This window comes from Sphaeramia orbicularis, chromosome 11 (assembly GCF_902148855.1).
Source record: "Sphaeramia orbicularis chromosome 11, fSphaOr1.1, whole genome shotgun sequence".
NCBI lineage: Eukaryota > Metazoa > Chordata > Actinopteri > Kurtiformes > Apogonidae > Sphaeramia > Sphaeramia orbicularis.
The window spans coordinates 46,054,446-46,074,393 of NC_043967.1; the positions used below are offsets into that span (position 1 = coordinate 46,054,446).

Below are 19,948 nucleotides of genomic sequence, written 5' to 3' on the forward strand. Positions count from 1 at the left end.
TTAACGCTTTGAAACATTAAAAAAAAAAAACGTTAAAAATTGATCCCATTCATTTCCAATGCCAAGATATAGCAAAAATGATCAAACCGATCTATTTTAGAGCCACATTATTTCGACATGCTTTAATATAGAAACATGGTTGGAACTTTAAAATAGTGACAAGACTTAAGACTTTATTGTCCTGAAACAGTAGCTTGATATCTAGTGTGATTTTTATGAAATCACTGTTTAAGTTGCATGTTTTTTCTTGATTTTGCACAGAATGTTCAGACAGGGCCTGAGAATATATTTTTTTAAAGCTACTGTTAATCTGAGACAGTTTCCAACCAATGCACCATATTTATCACAAATGTAGCTGCATTTGTCCTGAGTCATACAACATGACTCCCAAAATCATGTGACTTACAGAATCCGAACTATAAGCCTTGAAGTGACTGGAACTCCATCCGACTGCTCCATTAAATCCAATAATAAATCAGACATTTCTATTCAAACCCAGAAAAAGTCACTGCTTTATACTGAAGTTTTTACCTCAGTTTCACTAAAACCTACATGAACTTTATAAAACGCATTCAGCCAAGTCTCCTCTTCCTCACAGTGAAAGGTTTTTGGTGATATGAGGTACAATCTGCTACTCAGAATTCTACAATTCAGGGCTTTACAAGTAAAATTTCATTCACTGTCAGACTTTGCCCAAGAGAAATGCTTCTGTAGGTTATTTAAATGGTTTATCTGGTTCTTAATTAAACATTTAAAGCAGTTTGTTAAACATAATTAAACTATATGAAAAGGCCACTGTGGTATAGAGATGGAAATTTATTTTATTTATCGTACTTTTATATCATTAGCTTGTAAACTATCTTCAATGCAAGTGAAAAGAATTGGTACAAAAGGTGCTTCATACGTAAAGTTTGATTGATTGCTTCATTTTTTTTCTATTTTGGTTTGTTAATTAATGTGGAAAATAGCCTTGAAAAGTAAAATTTATATCATAATTAGATTTCGCCCTAAGCCATCTGTGTGTTTATGCCTGAAGCTGTAATATTTATTAAGATAAACATGCTAAAAATGTTTCTGTAACCTTTTTTAATAAGGATGCAAAGTATTATTCAAATCTCCAAGTAATCTTTAATCTCCAAGGGTAAACCATTTCCAACAAAATAAATGTGCTTAACGTGTCTTAAATGTTTCGCAGGATGAGAAGAATCAGGTGTTGACCTCTAACATGTGGCTGCAAATGGTAAGGACCCCAAGAGCCTCTGAATGCCTCTAGTGATAATGAATTCGCTGCCTTCTTGAGATTAGGTGACTCGCATTTTTTTTAATGAGGTAATTTACATGGTCTTTAAAATGTAAATTAAGTTGACCTGTGAATCCTATGTTGGACATCCTGGTAATTTTCCAGATAGTCTCATCCATTCACACTTCAAGTCTATAGATACAGTATATGGACAGTCTATTACTTGAATTATATGAGATTTAATCTTTTTTTTTTTCATATTTTTATTAATGTGCATACAAGATAGAGGAACAAAGACACTTACATATACCAGGGCACATTGATGTTAGCATTAAACATGTTTGTATACACCTTTAGATTTAGATTTGCATATTTTTAAGACCAAATAATTACAAAATATAAAACCTGATAAACAATACAATAAAAAGAGTACTTAAACATAGAGATTTAACCATTTTATTGTGAAACATTGGAATCAGACTGAGAATGTCCAAAGATTCCAAAGATTTTTTTTATTTATTTTTTCTCATCTGACAATCATAAGATTCACTGTTATAAATATTATGATTAGTATTTATTTATTTAGTTACAGGCATTAGTAGCAAAGAACAAGATGCATGCACCAGATTTAGCAAAGAATCTAGTTTCCGTCTGTTGTCCTGGACAAACGACCAACATAAGGAAGCCAGCATTACGAAGTACTAATATACTGGAAGAAAACCGTTGAACAATGACAGACATAGGAAAGTATGCTCAGGCTGAACGGTTACAGCCAAATACATACAAGGGGCTTACATTCTAAAAGTACAATAACATTTCCTAGAATAAGAATAAGATATAAAAGAAGGGAGAAGAAGAGAGAAGAAAAAATAAAAAGAACAAATAAATAAATAGCCTAATCGTACAATAGCATACCAGACATGAAAAGAAGTGCAAGAGTAAGAACTATTGAGCTAAAAACATCTGCAGAATTAACCAAGACAATTTATACAATGCATGTGCACAGAGATAAGTACGGTACTTGATTTGTTTAACCAGACAGAAACATTTGCCATAGGCACTGGACTACATATTAGTGACGGCAGTGCTGGTTACTTAGAATAGAATAGAATAGAATAGAATAGAATAGAATAGAATAGATCTTTATTGTCACTGTCACAGGAACAATGAAAATCAGTTTAGCTGCTCAGTTCAGTTTAGCAGCAAAACACTTAGTGCAAAAGGGACTGTGTAAGAAAAATAAGATAAAATACAAATATCACAGTGTTAAGAAAAGTGAACTGTGCAAGGGCTTCAGAATAAAATATTAATACACATGTGCTACTAAAGTAATGTTAGAACTCCTGAAATGAACAAAATATACAGAGAGAATATACAAAAGCTTACTCTATACTACCGATAAGAGATATGTACAAGAAATAGGAAATATATATATATACTTAGGAGACATTTTTTTGTAGCATTAACATCTATTCACGGTTAAAGTCTATAAACAACATATGGACAGTTTATTGCTTGAATTACATGAGATTTAATCATTTTTTTCCTGAAACTGTGTCTGAACTAAACGTGGATCTGGATCTGTGTTTAAGAGCTGGTTCGACCATTACCTCCAGTGGAATCAGAGCGAACATCCAGGGGTGAAAAACCTCCGCTTCACCACAGACCAAGTGTGGACACCAGACATCCTGCTCTACAACAGGTAAAACACAACCGCCTAAACACACTCATCTTACCTTACTCACACACACACATCATTGCCTGCTCGCTGAAGTCTGTCTGTGTCAGGGAGGAATAACTCACCAACACATACATCAATCTTAATAAAACCCGGTTCTTAAATTAACTGAGAGAATATCCGGAACGTCAAGGTTTTTTCCTGGATCTAGCTTCAGAATTAATGAAACGACTTCTGATAACGCACCATTTGTCCGTAACAAACAACACACACCGCAGGAATGTGTTGTGGAAAACCCATTAAGTGCTGTTGCTTGGTCAAACACTGCAAACCGTGGTTATAATTATTGATATTTTAAATTTCCATGAATATCGAAGGGGAACACTGACTTAAATGAGTTTTAAAGGTGTGTCGTATAAGACTTACCTGTGCACCTACATAGTGGAGTTTTTCCTGGGAATCAGTTTGTTCATATTAGTTAACGGCACTACCAGGCTCTCGACAGTCTTTGTTGCATACATTCATGATAACAACCACAATCCACTGATTTCACAGCAAGGTTATTATCGTTAACAAAAACTAACAAAATGACGAAAACTAGAATTGAAAAATCATTTTCGTTAACTGAAATAAATAAAAAGTATAATTAAAAAGAAAAAAACGATAACTGAAACTGTATTGTGTGCTTTTAAAACTAACTGAAACAGATAAAAATGATGGTCCGTCACTGGTTGTCACTTGTCGTTCAGAGTCGTCTTCTGGTCCCCACTCTGCCTGGAAACATGGAGACTAAAGTTGATAGAAAGCAGCAGAGTCCTGTCTGGGATTTATGTGAATATGACGGCGAGGAAGAGAAAAGTTATGAAAAAAAATAAAACTAATACTAGAACTAAACTATAACTAAGCATTTACAAAAAAACGGAAATGAATAAAAACTAGCAAACCTGCTCTATAAACTAATTAAAACTAACTGAATTAGAGAAAAAAAAGTCAAAACTAACTAAAACTGAACTATAATGAAAAATCCAAAACTATTATAACCTTGTTTCACGGTCGAGGTTTTGGCCCAGACTTTCCTCAAATATCATAAGGCTTGCTGTCTAACCTTTATTCTGCTCATCTGCTTCTGCAACAGTACACAACACTAGCCCCCTCTGCTCTAGAAATGTAGTCAGCTAATGTCAGCAGACGTCCAGCTCCAGCACAAACCCGATGTAAGCACACGAGCATGACCTTTAAGTCTGTTTGACTGATATACAGTTCAGCGCAACTCTTGAACTCGCTGGGTCTGAATTTGTGACAGTCTGAGCCGCTGACTATCACCGCTTTTACACTGATGACATCAGCTCAACACAGCACAAATCTACCCAACATGACTCAGTTTTGGTGTGAGAAGACTGCATTTTCACTGCAGGACTAGTACTCCATAATTGATTGTCGAAGCGATGCATTGTTAATATTGCGATGCCATCTGACGAAGAAAGTGGAATGTTGCAATCTCCAGTGATCTCATTTTTAACATGACATCACATATGACCAGCTGCTGTGTAACATGTCAACATGTCAAGCTTGTTCAAACTGACATGTCAGGGCTTTTCCATCTACCCTCTTGAAACCCTCTCTAACCCCAACTGGTCAAGGCATTCCATCCTCCAGGAGCCTGGGTCTGCTCGAGGTTTCTGCCTGTTAAAAGGAAGTTTTTCCTCATCACTGTCACCAGTCACAGGTGTTTGCTCCTGGAGGATTCTGTTGGGTTTCTGTAAATTGGCTTAGAGTCTGGTTTCGACCAACTCGATATGTAAAGTATCATGAGATAACTTTTGTTATGATTTGGCGCTAAATGAATAAAATTTGATTGATTGATTGATTGATTGAGTAAAAGGAATACCTCACTGTCCAAGTGTCCCTTTTACTGTCTAAGGTCAAATGTGTACATGGGTGGAGTTGGGGAGTAACCACTTACAAGATGACCTAACGTGGAAAAGACTGAATGTTTCTAAGCTCTGTAACTTCGCTGTTGAGTTAGACAGCAGAAAGCAAGACTTTGGACGAGTGTGGTCTTTTGTCTCAAATATTCTTACATGTGTAACAATATACTTGCTTTAACCCCAATGCAGTGACTTTTGTGTTTTTGCTTCAAATTGTGTCCAGAGTGCTAGAAAACTTCCATGACACACCTTTAACACCACTGTAGTTATGAACAAAGCAACAATGTTGGATGTGGAAAGTTGCTGAAATCAAATCAAATCAAAATCAAATTTTCTTTATACAGCGCCAAATCATAACAAAAGTTATCTCATGACACTTTACATATGGAGTTGGTCAAAACCAGACTCTAAGCCAATTTACAGAAACCCAACAGAATCCTCCTGAAATAAAAGCTAGTGTAAGATTTTAATAGAAGGGTTTTGAATATAGGGGTTTAGACTGCAGTCTGTGGTCGATTTATCAATGTAGAGCCTCCTTAAAGATTTTCTGTAATGTTTCTAAGGATTTCCTGCTAGCTTCCTTGGCAACCTGCATTGGAACATGATGACGTACATTACATACGTAGTGACAGTGACAATTCTGGAACAACTGATAAAGGTTTAAGGTTATGTCACTTCATTATCACAGGGGCAAATTTGATCTCTGCATTGTATTTAACATATTACGCTCATCACCTAGTATTAGTATTAGCAATTAGCCTTAGCACTTAGCACATTAGGAGCAGTGAACTGGAACTGCAGGTACTCAGGGTCCAACTCCAGATTTTCATTAGCACCATGGTCATGGACACAGACAAAATTAACCCATGAACACCTGTTTTTGATGTACATGATCTGCATGGGTGTACATATGGATGAGTGTGGCTTTAACTCAATAGGATCCTCTGTCAAAGTCGTACGACAAAAGTTATGGGTTGGTGGTCCATGTCCTGATGAATAGAAATGCATAAATGCAATGTCGATTCAGTGTTAATCTCTACAGTAGGGTTATTTTTTATTGCACAATTTGACCTAAATGTGCATTTGTGTTCATTAGTGTTTGTTTGTTTCTCCTCTCACATGCATTTTTTATTCAGTATGTAGTGTCTTAAGTTGCACCTTTCTCCCCTCTCCTTCCTCAGTGCAGATGATGACTTTGACTCCACCTTTAAAACCAATGTTCTGGTGAACTCCAGCGGCTATGCAAAGTACCTGCCTCCAGGTGAGTCTCTGTCCTTCCTGTCTTTCATGAAAGGTAGCAAAAGGACACGCAGACTTTACTCAAATACAAATAGAAGTTCAGGTCCATAAAAGAAGACTGTGGTAGAAGTAGATGAGCCAATTCAACTTCGTTACTCAAAAGTGAAAAGGTGCAGGCTCTAACGTATACTCAAGTACAGGAGTAAAAAAGTAGTCATCTGACATTTCTACTGGCTGTTTTTGTGGAAACGTAAATAAATATTACATCATATTGGTATACTATGAAGACTATTGAACTCCTCCAGCTTCAAATAAAATTTGAGTTCTACACAAAAATATTGATCATGTGCAAATCAGTTTTCCACAGAATTTCCACATCATGAAGCTGTTTCAGTCTAGTCTCCCTTTCTTCTTTGTTTGTCTTGTGTTTTTTACACCGTTTTCATCTTATTTTGTTTGTTGGGTGATAAATGTGCCAATGAATACGCAAAAGCTTTTTCTCTATTGCTTCATTTTCACATTCATTCACATTAAAATCCGCCTTGATGTTTGGGAAGCATAATAATAGTCGAGATATTTCCTTCTAAATGCATTAAAGCTAAAGTAATAAGCCTGTTTATAAAAGATAAGGAGTTTAAAAGTACAGATTTGTGTGAAAATGTTGCTGGCAGTATGAAAATATCAGACAAATGAATACTCACATACAATATAGGCCTCTGGAAACTCTACTCAAGCAGCGTGTTTATTTGTGGACTCACTTACTTTTCGTTTGTGTCCTTTCCTATCATCCCATCACTTCCTTGTCTCCCTGTGGTGCCAAGGCAGCATCTCGTTTTGCAATCTCTGCATGTCTCCAGTGTTTGTACACTAGACATTAATATTTTATTAGTGTAAAACAGCCTTGCTGGTTACTCACTGGTTACACGTTCCCAGTGCTGTGAGTATCACCTATAAATAGCAGATGCTTGTTTCCTTCATTTCCCATCTTAACTCAAATGCGAGACCAGTGCAAGCCTGTGAAAATAACAGCCCGCCTGGGGTTTTCCACAGGTCTTTACTTTGTATTTTCGCTGTCATTTCTTTATATTCCGTATTACAGCAGCCTAAGAGTACAATCCCTGGTGTTAGAGAGGCTGAGCTCAAATGGCCTTATGAAATAAAGTCAAGGATTGGAAGCTAAGAAAGCCACCCTATCAATTCTATTAAGTAGCCATGTTTATTAATAGGATGCTGCCGAATGTAAATACAGATCCTTAATGCTGTGATTTGGACAAGAGCCAGTTAGTAAGACGGGGGAAAAAAGCCGGTGCTGTGGTTTGATTCAATGAACAAGGGAGTGGGGGTCAGGTTTAGCCATGTTATATGATGGGAAAAAGAGGAGGAGGGACAGAGTAAATGGGGAAAATGAAGCAGTGAATAAAAAGAAAAAAGGTTTTTTTTTTTTTTTAGATATAAATCAGTGTGGTGTCTCATACAAGCTTGTTGCAACTCCTGTGGTCCGCTCAAGCTGGTTATTGTAGGTAAATAATGGGCAACAGGTTTGTGGGTGACAGGCAGAGAGCAGGAGGTTGACACTGGGTAAATAATTCAAAGGCAAACGCTCCCAGATGTCTCCGGCATACCATAATTTGCCCAACTCTTCTCATACTGTCGCGGCAGAGATAAAGGTTTTATGCTGGTATGTTTGTCCTTAATAGTATTGCAGAGATAACATGTAACAGGTTTTTGCAGAAGTGTGGATGGAGTGACATTAGTAGCAGGGTAATCCCATCTTTTGGTCTTGTAATGCACGTTTTCGGGGGCAGTTTCAGAATGATAGGGTGTTATTGCGCGAGATGCGCCACGACTCTGAGTCACAGATAAATCCAGGTATCTACAAGGTTCGTGAAGCAACCTTGGAGAGACGTGTTGTTAAAAAATATAGTGTTTGGGTGACCATGGAGCAGCGGACTATGAATGCAAACAGACTTTGTTGTAGTTATTGAGTATAAATTAGGGTTTACGCTCTTAGGAGTCTGTAACAGGAGTGATTAAACATGCATCATCTTCATTAAATAAAAGGTAGAGCCTGTTGTTATTAGCTGAATTCCAGAGGTCAGGATGTGCTTAAAAAGAGGATTTATATCAAGTAGATAAAGTTTATTTATTAGTGCGGGGTATCATTAATGATATCCTTCAAATTTGATTCACAGGATCCTTGGTTCAGTATTTAACAGCAGCCATAATATGTGTTTATAAGTCAAGGGGAATAAAATGATATGACAAAATGGTAATGAAATTAAATGACACAAAGGTAATTGTGTCTTCCTCTGTTTTATCCATTTCCCTCAAATGAAGGAGGATTATAGCCTCACCTATTAAAAAAGTTACTATTACAAGAAAGTCATAACATTTCAGAAAAAAAGTTGCAAATCTTTCAAAAAGATATTCCATTTTTGCAACAAAAAAAAAATGTTCTTGAGAATAACTCATAAACAAGGATAAATATCAGAGTTACTTGCATTAAAATGAAAAATGTTGGGCATTTATAACTCTTATTAAAAAAGCCCAGATAGACTAATGCCAGTGAATTGTTTAAGTCTAATCATGTAAATTCATTGCGCCCTGTGTTGAAAAATCTGACGTTTGATATGTGTCACCTGAATTATTCAGAAAATACTGTAATTTTATTGCTGACTAATCTTGCATAGAGTGTAGTACGTTACACATCTCTGTTCTGGAAACACTGGTATGACTGCCTCTTGAAAGTGTAGAGTTTTTTGTTTTTTTTAAATTGTGTTTGTATTTATCTGTTTGCTTTTTAATGTGGACCATGAGTCTGTAATAAAGCTTATCTATATCTATACCTTAGTGTAGATTTCATAAATATGGAAAATGCAGTCTTTTGGAATATTGTATTTTTTCTGTTGTATTTTATGTCCAATAAAATATAACTTTTTACTCAAAACATCATAATTTTATAAGATAGGCCTTTGTTAGTCCCACAAGGGGAAATTATTACAATAATATTTTAACTTTTTAATATTATGGCTTTTTTCTTGAAATATTATGACCATATTTTTTACATCTTCAGTATGGCTCCAACCCTCCTTCGAAACCATTTTTGTCCTAACGCTAACAGCATGAAGTCTTTGTACCTAAGTTAGATAGTGACCTAGCCCGGAGGCTGTATCAAATAAGAGGGAGACGTGGGTTGCAGGCCAACAAATGTACTTTATATTTCAACTAAAGAGCTAAATATGGACATGGACACAACAGAAGGTCATGAGAAGTACCAATGACTGGAATCAGGAGTGAGGTGCTGGGTGTGTGGATGCGTGAGTAGAATGATGGGTGACATGTTGGACGCTGAAAGGAGGGAAAGGCGGAGTTGGAGGAAGGAAGAGCCTCCCCTTTTTTGGGACGGAGGCGTGATTCCATAGCTGTGGAATCACGTCACAGCCAACAGCCACATCAGAACTATTTATGCATAGCCGACTCTCACGATAAATAGGGGTGTAAGAAAATATCGGTTCTGCAATATATCGCGATATTTTATTTCAAAATACTGTATCAATATTTAAAAGTAATGCATCCATATTTTTAGGTATTTGTTCAAATGCGGGTATTGTGGTGGTTCATTTTTGTTTTTTGTTTATATTTTATTATTATTTAACACTCTTTTATTAAATAATGTTAGTTCCTTTGTTGGGATTGCACAAAAATAATGTTCTGATGTTAGTTCTGAACTAATAGAATATGAACATTTGAGCAGGATCTTAAACTGTAATGTCTATAAAACATAATTTAAGTTTTAACACAGGAACATTTTGTGATATAGCATTAGATCCTGTTCTGATCAAATAAATGTGTTTAGTTTTTGTGCATATTTCTGGTGTAATTCAATTATTCAAGGAAATAATCATTTTAAAAAAAGAAACAAACCAAAAATTGCCTTTTTAACAGTATCATGATATATCGTGATATATTGTATTGTGATCCTAGTATTGTGATTGGTGTCGTATCACCAGATTCTTGCCAATACACACCCCTAACGATAAATGAGTTGTATATGGAAGAGTTTCTCAGAGAAATAACACTGTAAATTGGGTAAGGAACACTCTAATCTAATCTGTTAAAAATACTATTGTTTGCTTTAAAGGTGCGGTGATTGATAGAATTTTTATTGTCATTGGGAAACAATTCATAGTTCCATACCGTTCAAGTTTTCTGAAAGGATGGGATACTTATGCTATTACTACTACTCTGCCTGTTTTAGAAAATCTACTCTAAGACCCCCTGATTTTATCCAGTCACAGGCTTTTTCAGAATCACAGGAGGATTTGATTGACAGCTGTAATTACCATTCACTGATCAGATTCTGGATGTGATCCTACTGCTCTACTTTGTGTCTCGGTGAGGTTGGAAACGTGGCTTCTCTTTTCCATAACAGCATGAAACAAGGTCAGGTTCATCTAAATTTATATTTAGTCCTTTGTCTTTGATCAAGAAGTGAGAGCAGCAGATGTAAGGTCTGCATTTTTACATTCCACTGATTGTTTTTTTCTCCCCCCTATTTCCTGGAACTTTATAAAACAGCAATATTTTTATTTAATATGACCAGCAAGTGTCAATAATTTTCATCAGAGCAGAGGTGTCAAATGGGACCTGAAAATGAAGATTGATTTTAATCAGAAAATCTCTTTTTTTTTCTTTTTTTTTTAAATCCATGTCTGTTGTTGCAAGACTAATTCTCCGGTGACAGTCAGTCTGGGTCTTCTTAGTTCATTTTTGTTTACCAAGGGGCGTTATCAAGAGACGCAGACCAGTATGCCTCTGGATGCAATTGCATAGACCTAGAACACGTACAATCAACAACACAGGGGATGGTAAATTGAATTCAACCAATTCTTTCTCATTAACTCAGTCTTTACGTGCAGTTGTTTGTTCTTTTTATGGAAAATGGTGGAACCAGACTGAAACTGTTGTCTGTTCAATCCAAAAATTCACTCCTTTTTTATTTATTCTTTCTTATCTGACAATCATAACATTCATTGTTTGTGAATCCTTGTGATTGTTAAGAATGTTATGATTGTCATCCATTTACGCTTAAAGTCTATAGACGGTATACAGACAGTTTGTTGCTTGAATTATAGTTTAGTTTAGTTTATTGTTTATTTGTCAGGGACAATGTATAGATACATTAATCTCCAAGAGAAGAGATGCTTTGCACCATAGTTAGCCCCAAACTACTTTCCATCTGCTGTCCCCAGGCATGTGTGCACACAATATAGAACATTTACGTTACATGCACTACAAAACTAACCTTAGCTCATAATTAAAATAGTTAAAAACTTGTATTTATTTCAATTTCATGTTTCCTAAAAATGCAGTTTCATCATACTTCATTCCTAAAACACAGGTCAAGTCAGTTTGTCCTAATTCATCAACCATTAAACATATATTAAAAATATTTACGAGTGAAAACATATTACACTACTTTATATGAAAAACATGTCATTGCATCTCATAGATAGATAGATAGATAGATAGATAGATAGATAGATAGATAGATAGATACTTCATTCATCCAATTGGGAAATGTACTCACGTTGGCACAGTTGAGAATTGAGGATATGTTTTTTTAAATGTTGTGAATAGCTATTCAGATCCAAAGACAACTTCAGACTGTCCGGCAGCTGGTTACATTGTTTGATGATTTTAAAAGAAAAGGTTGACTATTCAAAGGCAGAACATCTTTATTTTTATATGAGATTTAATCATTTTTTGGGGAAACAGTGTCTGAACTAAACGTGGATCTGTGTCTGAGTTTGTCCTATTTTTTCAGTCACATTAAATGCACCATATATTAAATCCATAGCAACGTATTTGGCTTTTCTCTTTACCTGTCTTTCAGAATAATCTGCAAATACACCACTGGACTAATTACAATAATATTGCAAACAGACCTTGGTTTAGTTAATCAGTATTCATGAAGGTTTGGAACATAATCTTCAGGAAGCAAAGGCAAACAATTGTGAGAAGTTTTCAAGGTTGAGGAAGTGTATAAAAGCAGAATTTATTGCTTCTCCTTAGTTTGGAGTCATTTCTGCGATCAGCCTCTGCTTTGTGAACAATATCCAACCTGCTAACCTCCTTACTCTTCTCCAAACTCCGCTTTCATTCCACTCCGAAGGCTGATTTGCATGTTGGCAGCCTCATAATGAATGTCTTTGAGAGCTGTACGGCTTCATTGGCATTTTGGCTCCGTGTGCTTCTGAACGTCTAAACAGTCTTGATTCGTTTATTTCAGCAATTAGTTTAAGGGCTGAAGTTTGCCTGCGATCTCTTCGAAGATCCACTTGATTGTTCTTTTTTTTTTTTGGTGTGGGAGGGGGGCAGATACCAACTGGAGAATATGTCTTTATGGTTTTGTGTTCACTCCTTTGCATATGTGTTTGGCTGCATTTCCTCTGCATAATAAAAGTGGTAATCTGATTAGGCGACTGTGCACAATCTCCTTTTTCAGTGTCACTGTTCATGTTTTTTCTGAGGCTTAGCATTTGTTTGCAGAAGAGAATATGAGAAAACTGAGTGACAATAGCGTTGCCAGTGTTTTTTATAGATATTTCTAAAACAGGCTGGTTCTTGATTATAATATAATCATTTGTAATAACAACAATGGGATATTTATAATAGAATTCATAAGCAAACTTTAATCAATTTTTGCTTGGTGGCTGCCTTGGTCCACGTTTTTGTCTGTTGTATGTGCACTGTGTGTTTTTGCTTGTTTTTCTTTTTGTACATCTTACTTCAGTTCTGGTATTATGTTATCTGTGTGGCTATAATCTCTCGTATTTACATGTACATTATCATCAATACGAACTTTCCCATTTTAAAAATAAATAAATCATTTCTAATTCATTCTTTTCTTATTTATCATTAAAAACATAATTTGAAAGCCTGACTTTATAATCAGGCAGAAGCAGATTTTAAGTGAAGTTCTGATTAATTTTCCTTTGGTATAATAAATACTAAATAATTATTAAATAAAAATGAAAAAAAAAAACAATCACTGTCAAGCTTGATAAATGGCTGTCAGGAGGAAAAATGAATTGAAATGCATAAAAAAAAAAGGATGAGCCTGAATGGATTTTATTCCAAATTGTCAATGCAAACCATTAGATGCTCTGTATTAAACTAAGACACATCATGTGCTGAATCAGTCACTAGAAACTACTTAACTGGGTAATATAAATGCAATCGGTCACCAACAAACAACAAAGAGAGAGCTAGAAATATAAAGAGACAACTTCATCATACAAAAAAAAAAATACTGAATCACTAAATAACAAGAGAATGGATGTGAAAAGAATCTTAATGCAACATCGAACCATACAAATATTATGAATTTGTCATTTAATATTGTTTTTTTGACCTTTTACATGCTCATATTCTTACCCACTGCAGCACTCCTCATGTTTTTTTCATTGTCACTTGTTTAATGTTCTGTTTTTTTAACCTGCCTAGAAAATCTGGATGCAAATTACAACCCCATCACAAGAAAGTTTGAGTGTTGTGTAAAATAATATGTAAACAGAAAGAGAGTGCAATGGTTTCCAAATCTCACAACCCACATTTTCATTCATAGCAGAACGCAGAAAATGTATTAAATGTTGAAAATGAGAAATGGGTATTATGAGAAAATACTATTTGACGGTAGCAACATGTTTATCAAATAAACAAGCAAAGTAAATCCATGAGCACTGTTTTTTTGCCATTGTTTTTACTCCTTTTCCCATATTTAGGGTCAGGATGAACAAAGGGTTTGGTCAATATATAATTTAGGGATTTTTGAAGTCCATGGGATATATCTTGCATACATCTTTATTAAACAAAAACAAAAAAACACCATAATTGTTTTTTATGTTCATTATGATTGTGAATTTTAAAATTCCGTAATTATTTAATTACACTTCACAAACAATCACTTATTAATAAATAATTAATTAATGACTACATATGCTAAAATGTCAACTAAATAACCCTCCGAATTCAATAACAACCACCTTCTAATTAGCTAAACAATAATAAAATGAGCTTATTCAAAAATTGTTTTGATTGTGTTCTTTTTAAGTTGAGATAATCATGACAGATATTTCTTTTTTTGGCAATATATCAAATTTTTTTATGGAAAATAACAAATTGTATCTGTGTTCGAGAAATCACTTTCAACTACCCATTACAAAAACACCTCTCGAGGAAGTATGTTAATTCCAGATCACATGACCTGCTCCTCATGATGTCATTTCCTCCTGAAGAAAACACTGGCAAGACTAAACAAGATATGTTCTTTCTCCTCTTTCTTAGTTATTTAACATAAAGTACTGTGTGAGTCAAGTGTGTATTTATCGCACTCTTATGTCAACAGTGTTACTACAATATCTTTCTAAATAACTTTCAACTTTCAGTTTTACTCAGTTGTACTGTATATATGATATTTAGAAGAATCTTTCTGTAAAAATGCCATGTGGTGTTATGGTTATGTTGATTTTAGGCCTGAAAACAGCAAAAATGTCAACTATACCTGTCAACTATGTTACCCTGTAGAGTTAACTCAAAAAGTCCCTCAATTATATATTGACCTGGTTGCAGAGCTTTTTTAAAGGGGTCACCAAGTGTTAGGGTTAGGAGTTAAATAGACTGTCACCCATTTTATGAAATGATTGTGACAATGTGATTTGTTCTTGATAAAGTGTAACTGGGACTCGGTATGTAACCATTACAACTGGTCAAAGGTGATACTGATATGTAGAAATAGGAATATAAAGAGGAAACTTCATGCTGTACCTGTAATATGTCAAGGATTAAACAGTTAGAGAAGTGATGATTCGGACTCCCTTAAAATTGTGCAGTCTCAATATTATCATGAAATATTTGCAGGTTTTTTTGTGTGTGTGCATCTCAGAAGGTGTAGTGGCATCAGGCAGACACAAACAAATGCAAATGATTTTTTTCTTCCTTATTGTTAACAATAACAAAAACTAACAACTACATTCTTGGCAGTTTCAACATGTCATGCCCTGGATGTGTTTCATTATCTTGGTGAAACATCCAGTTTTGACCTTCATGGAAGAGAATATGTGCAGAGGGGAGCATGTGGGTTTGAAGAATGGAATAATACTAAGCAGAATTCAATAACTTAAGAGTGATTCTTATTGTAATATATAATAAATGCATGGGCTGAACAAAACCCTTTTTCCACCACTGTGTAAATGTTAACCCAAGGCATGTGAAACACAAAGAATTTCATAAAAATAAGATGAAAGTAATATAAAAACAACGTAATAATACTGATTTTTGGGGCAAAACAAGATGACAAAGGATATATTGTATAAAAATGACATCAATGCTGTATATGATGATGAAGGTGTATTTTTTTTGATGATGTATTTTTGGAAATCTGGGTCCTGAGGTGATACGTTTATCATTGATTGATTGATTGATTGATTGATGTATTTATTTCAAATATGAATGTCAAAACAGAAGAAAACAAATAAACAAAACGCTTAAACATAAGACATATAATACATACAGTATATATACACATATACACATACTTATCCATCCTTAGAACTCCCAGTGATACCCAATACCTCACTCATCCCTGTACCTCTTAAAAATTGTCTTTCTACCTCCTTTTAAATAGTTTCATGCTTAGACATTCCTTTAACTTGAAATTGAATCTGTTCCACAGTCTCACACCGCTGACTGAAACACATGCGCGTATTAAGTGAATTTTAACCCTTTCATGCATGAATTATTAGAACCTTAATCAGTGTTTTTTTCCTGAGTGTTTTTATTCCTCTAAAGCGATTGAATTAAAAAAAAAAAAGAGAACCTATTTTTGATGGAGTTGCAAAAATGTCCACTCAGCTGGACACCATGTATATGATTTTTGAAGCGAAGAAACGTATATACTGATTTACTGTGTGAAAACTATGACATAAAAACATTTTTAACGCCGCTAAACTGATGTTTTCTCACATTTTAACATACTATAATACTAGTCATTACTCACTTCATAGAGATAATATGCAAAAAAAAAAACCTGTTAATTACAGTCTAATAACAATAACAAGCATTTGAATTACACTCAAACATGTTAGCGCAGATCAGGTTTTTTCATGAAAAGCAATGTTAGAGTAATGGTATGAATGTCAGTGTATGGGATGATGCATGAGTGTCCACTGTGTTGGCTGATATGGAGCTAAAACATCAAAACCCATGAATATACAAGAGAACAGCTGTAGAATAGCTGTCCACTGTAGTGACCACTATGCATGAAAGGGTTAAAGTTAATTTCCCACCTTAAATTATAACCCCCCCTCATGAATACCGAATAATTTCTGTATATTTGTTGGTAACAGATTATTTTTTGCTTTGTACATTATTTGAGCTGTTTGATAGTCCACAATGTCTGTGAATTTTGAGTAATTTTGCTCATCATAGTTCTGACTGTGCATGGAATGTGCCTTTTTCTCAGGAATCTTCATGAGCACATGCAATGTGGACGTTCGCTGGTTCCCTTTTGACATCCAGCAGTGTGAGCTGAAGTTTGGTTCGTGGACGTACGATGGCTGGCTGCTGGACCTGCAGATGAACGACGCAGACATCTCCGGATACATGCCCAACGGAGAGTGGGACCTAATAGGTGAGTGGGATGAGACCTGGTTATCATATCCTGTGTTTCCTTTCTTCTCTGACCCCCCAAGAGTAATTTATCTCCGTCTGTGTCAATTCACCCCTGTCCTCTTCCTTTCAGGAGTCCCCGGCACCAGGAATGAGGTCTATTATGATTGCTGCAAGGAGCCCTACCCGGACGTGACATTTGTTGTGACAATAAGGCGGCGGACTCTGTACTACGCTCTGAACCTGCTCATCCCCTGTGTGCTGCTGTCCTCCATGACCCTGCTCATCTTTGTGTTACCGGCTGACTCCGGAGAGAAGATCTCGCTGGGTGAGTGGATCAAAAGAAGCAGTGAAAGCGACAAAAGACACAACACACACGAGATCGAAGAGGTTTTGTTCTGCACACCAGCTGGAAAATCTAGGTTGAGCTGGCGATACATGATCCGATCAGAGTCACTGTAGTGTTGAAATTCTGTTGTTTTTTTTTTCAGGTTTGTAGGAGCTCAGTTACTGTGATTTGAGTGGGCGAGGTTGTGTGTTGTTTTTTTCCTCATATTTTTCTTCTTTTCACCTGGTTTTGTCTTATATTCTGTCATTTTCACTCAACTTCCTCATGTCTTGTCTTATTTCTGTCAAATTTTTGCTTGTCTCTGTTCATGTCTCATTTTCTTTCTGTTTCATCTCATTTTTCTCTTATTTCCCTGCCCACCCAAGGGAAAGCAAGGGGTATTGTTTTGGTTCGGTTGTTTGTTTGTTTCTTTGATTGTTAACACTCTAGCAGCAAAACAGTTGGTTGAATTCATACCAAATTGGGTTTATAGATTGCCAGTGACCCAGAATATATCTGATTACATTTTGAGAACAGTAGGTCACAGTTAAAATTTTTTATGAATTTTTGCAATCTTTTTTTTTTACCCATTTACCTATAATGGGCAGAATTTCAAATGTCTGCAGCAGCAAAAATACTGGTTGAATTCATACCAAATTGGGTTTATAGATTGCCAGTGACCCAGAATAGATCTGACTATATTTTGGTAACAGTAGGTCAAAGTTCAAATTTTTAGTGAATTTTTACAATCTTTTTTTTCCCATTTACTTATAATGGGCAAAATTTCACATGTCTTTAGCAGCAAAACTGTTTGTTGAATTCATACCACATTGGGTTTATAGATTGCCAGTGACCCAGAATAGATGTGGTTACGTTTTGGAAAATGTAGGTCGAAGTTCAAATTTTTTATGAATTTTTTAAATTCTTTTTTTTCACCCATTTACTTATAATGGGCGAAATTTGAAGTGTCTATAAACACATCAATTTTGTTTCAATTTACTTCAAACTTGGCACATAAATAGAGACACTTAATATGCTGACATCATCATGATGACATCAGCTGGATCGATTCCAAAATAAGCTACAATACGTGTGAGGGGCGAGGTTTGTTGTACCTGGTACCACTTGTTTTCTCTGTTTTTTGTCTCTGGATTTGTCTTATTTTCTCTTCTTTTCTGTTGATGGACTCATTTACGTAACATTTTTTTGGCTTTTCTCTCATTCTCTCTCAATTTCAATCCAATGCCTTCTCATTTTTGTCGTATTTGTCAAATTTTTTTCAACATAATAATGATAGTTTCTAAGACGAAAAGTCAATAAAGGAATAGTTAAACAGTATATAAATAATGGTCCAACCTTCTGTGTTGCTGGTTTATGAACTGCAGTTTTGAAGCAGAAAGATGAACAACATGGCCAGAATCATTGCCTTGTCTTAATAAATCAACCACACATTTAAAGTCTAAACAGTATATTGTCACCTGAGAAAAGCTTAATATAATGTTTCATGTTCCTTCATATAGAACACAGGTGTCAAACTCCGGTCCTCAAGGGCCGGTATCCTGCATATTTTAGATGTTTCCCTCTTCCAGCATACCTGACGGTCGTTATCAGGCTTCTGCAGAGTTGGATGATAGGCTTATCATTTGAATCAGGTGTGTTGGAAGAGGGAAACATCTAAAATATGCAGGATACCGGCCATTGAGGATCTGAGTTTGACACCCCTGATATAGAAGAAATATAGAATTTCAAATAATTTTGAACCATTAATACAGATTATTAAATTAAAATTAGAACTTGCTACAGAAGTACAGAAAACTACATTCACTAAATCTGAAACCATTTTACTGAATTGTGGTTATTTTTTGACTTCGGTCCTGTAATGTTTTGGGGACAGAACAGAAATTTTGTCAGTTTTACATTAGTGCTTCATAATAACTTGTTAAGTATAAAATATATACTTATATATGTAAAAAAGAGGCATTTATGTATGTACTAAAGTAATACAGGGTGGGGAAGCAAAATTTACAATGAACATTTAGTTGTTTTTTCTCAGCAGGCACTACATCAACTGTTTTGAAACCAAACATATATTGATGTCCTAATCATACCTAACACTATTATCCATACCTTTTCAGAAACTTTTCCCCATATGAGTAATCAGGAAAGCAAACGTCAAAGAGTGTGTGATTTGCTGAATGCACTTGTCACACCAAAGGAGATTTTGCGATAAATCTGTCATTTCTGCGGTTCAGAACAGCATCGACAGTGAAGATCTTTTCATCTGAAAAGATCGTTACAATGGAGGACTTTTTCTTGAACCATGTAATAATTTTCTTGCACCTTTCCAATCTCTTTTCCTTCATAGCTGTTGTCGACAAGTGTTTTGGTGTTCTTGTGTAAGATTTTAACTTCAAATCATATTTAACTGCATTTCTAACGGTCTTGTTGTCTACCTCAAGCTCAGTTGCCATTTTTCTCATAGATTTTGTTGAATTCTTTAGGATTGTGGATTTGAGAGCTTTAATAAAAGCTTTGGTACGTTTTTTTGTTGCTTCCTCCACTTCCAGACTTTCTCGTAATAGTTTTGCTCATAGTCATTCTCTTCTTTACATTCTAAACAGTCTTTATGGACACTCCAACTATTTTTGAAATCTTCTTTGGTGTGACGAGTGCATTCAGCAAATCACACACTCTTTGACGTTTGCTTTCCTGATTACTCATATGGGCAGAAGTTTCTGAAAAGGTATGGATAATAGTGTTAGGTATGATTATGACATCAATATATGTTTGGTTTCAAAACAGTTGACGTAGTGCCTGCTGAGAAAAAACAACTAAATGTTCATTGTAAATTTTGCTTCCCCACC

The 19,948-nt window shown here is 35.2% G+C and overlaps 1 protein-coding gene across 1 annotated transcript in view; it reads left to right on the forward strand.

The window, feature by feature from the left end:
- Window positions 1-19,948, forward strand: part of chrna11 (cholinergic receptor, nicotinic, alpha 11) — a 39,996-nt gene that overhangs the window by 2,742 nt on the left and 17,306 nt on the right. Inside the window, exons 3-7 of the mRNA XM_030146511.1 lie at window positions 1,196-1,240; window positions 2,833-2,942; window positions 6,028-6,107; window positions 16,611-16,778; window positions 16,890-17,084. Of these exons, the coding sequence (XP_030002371.1) occupies window positions 1,196-1,240; window positions 2,833-2,942; window positions 6,028-6,107; window positions 16,611-16,778; window positions 16,890-17,084 (598 nt within the window). The remainder of the gene's footprint in view (window positions 1-1,195; window positions 1,241-2,832; window positions 2,943-6,027; window positions 6,108-16,610; window positions 16,779-16,889; window positions 17,085-19,948) is intronic.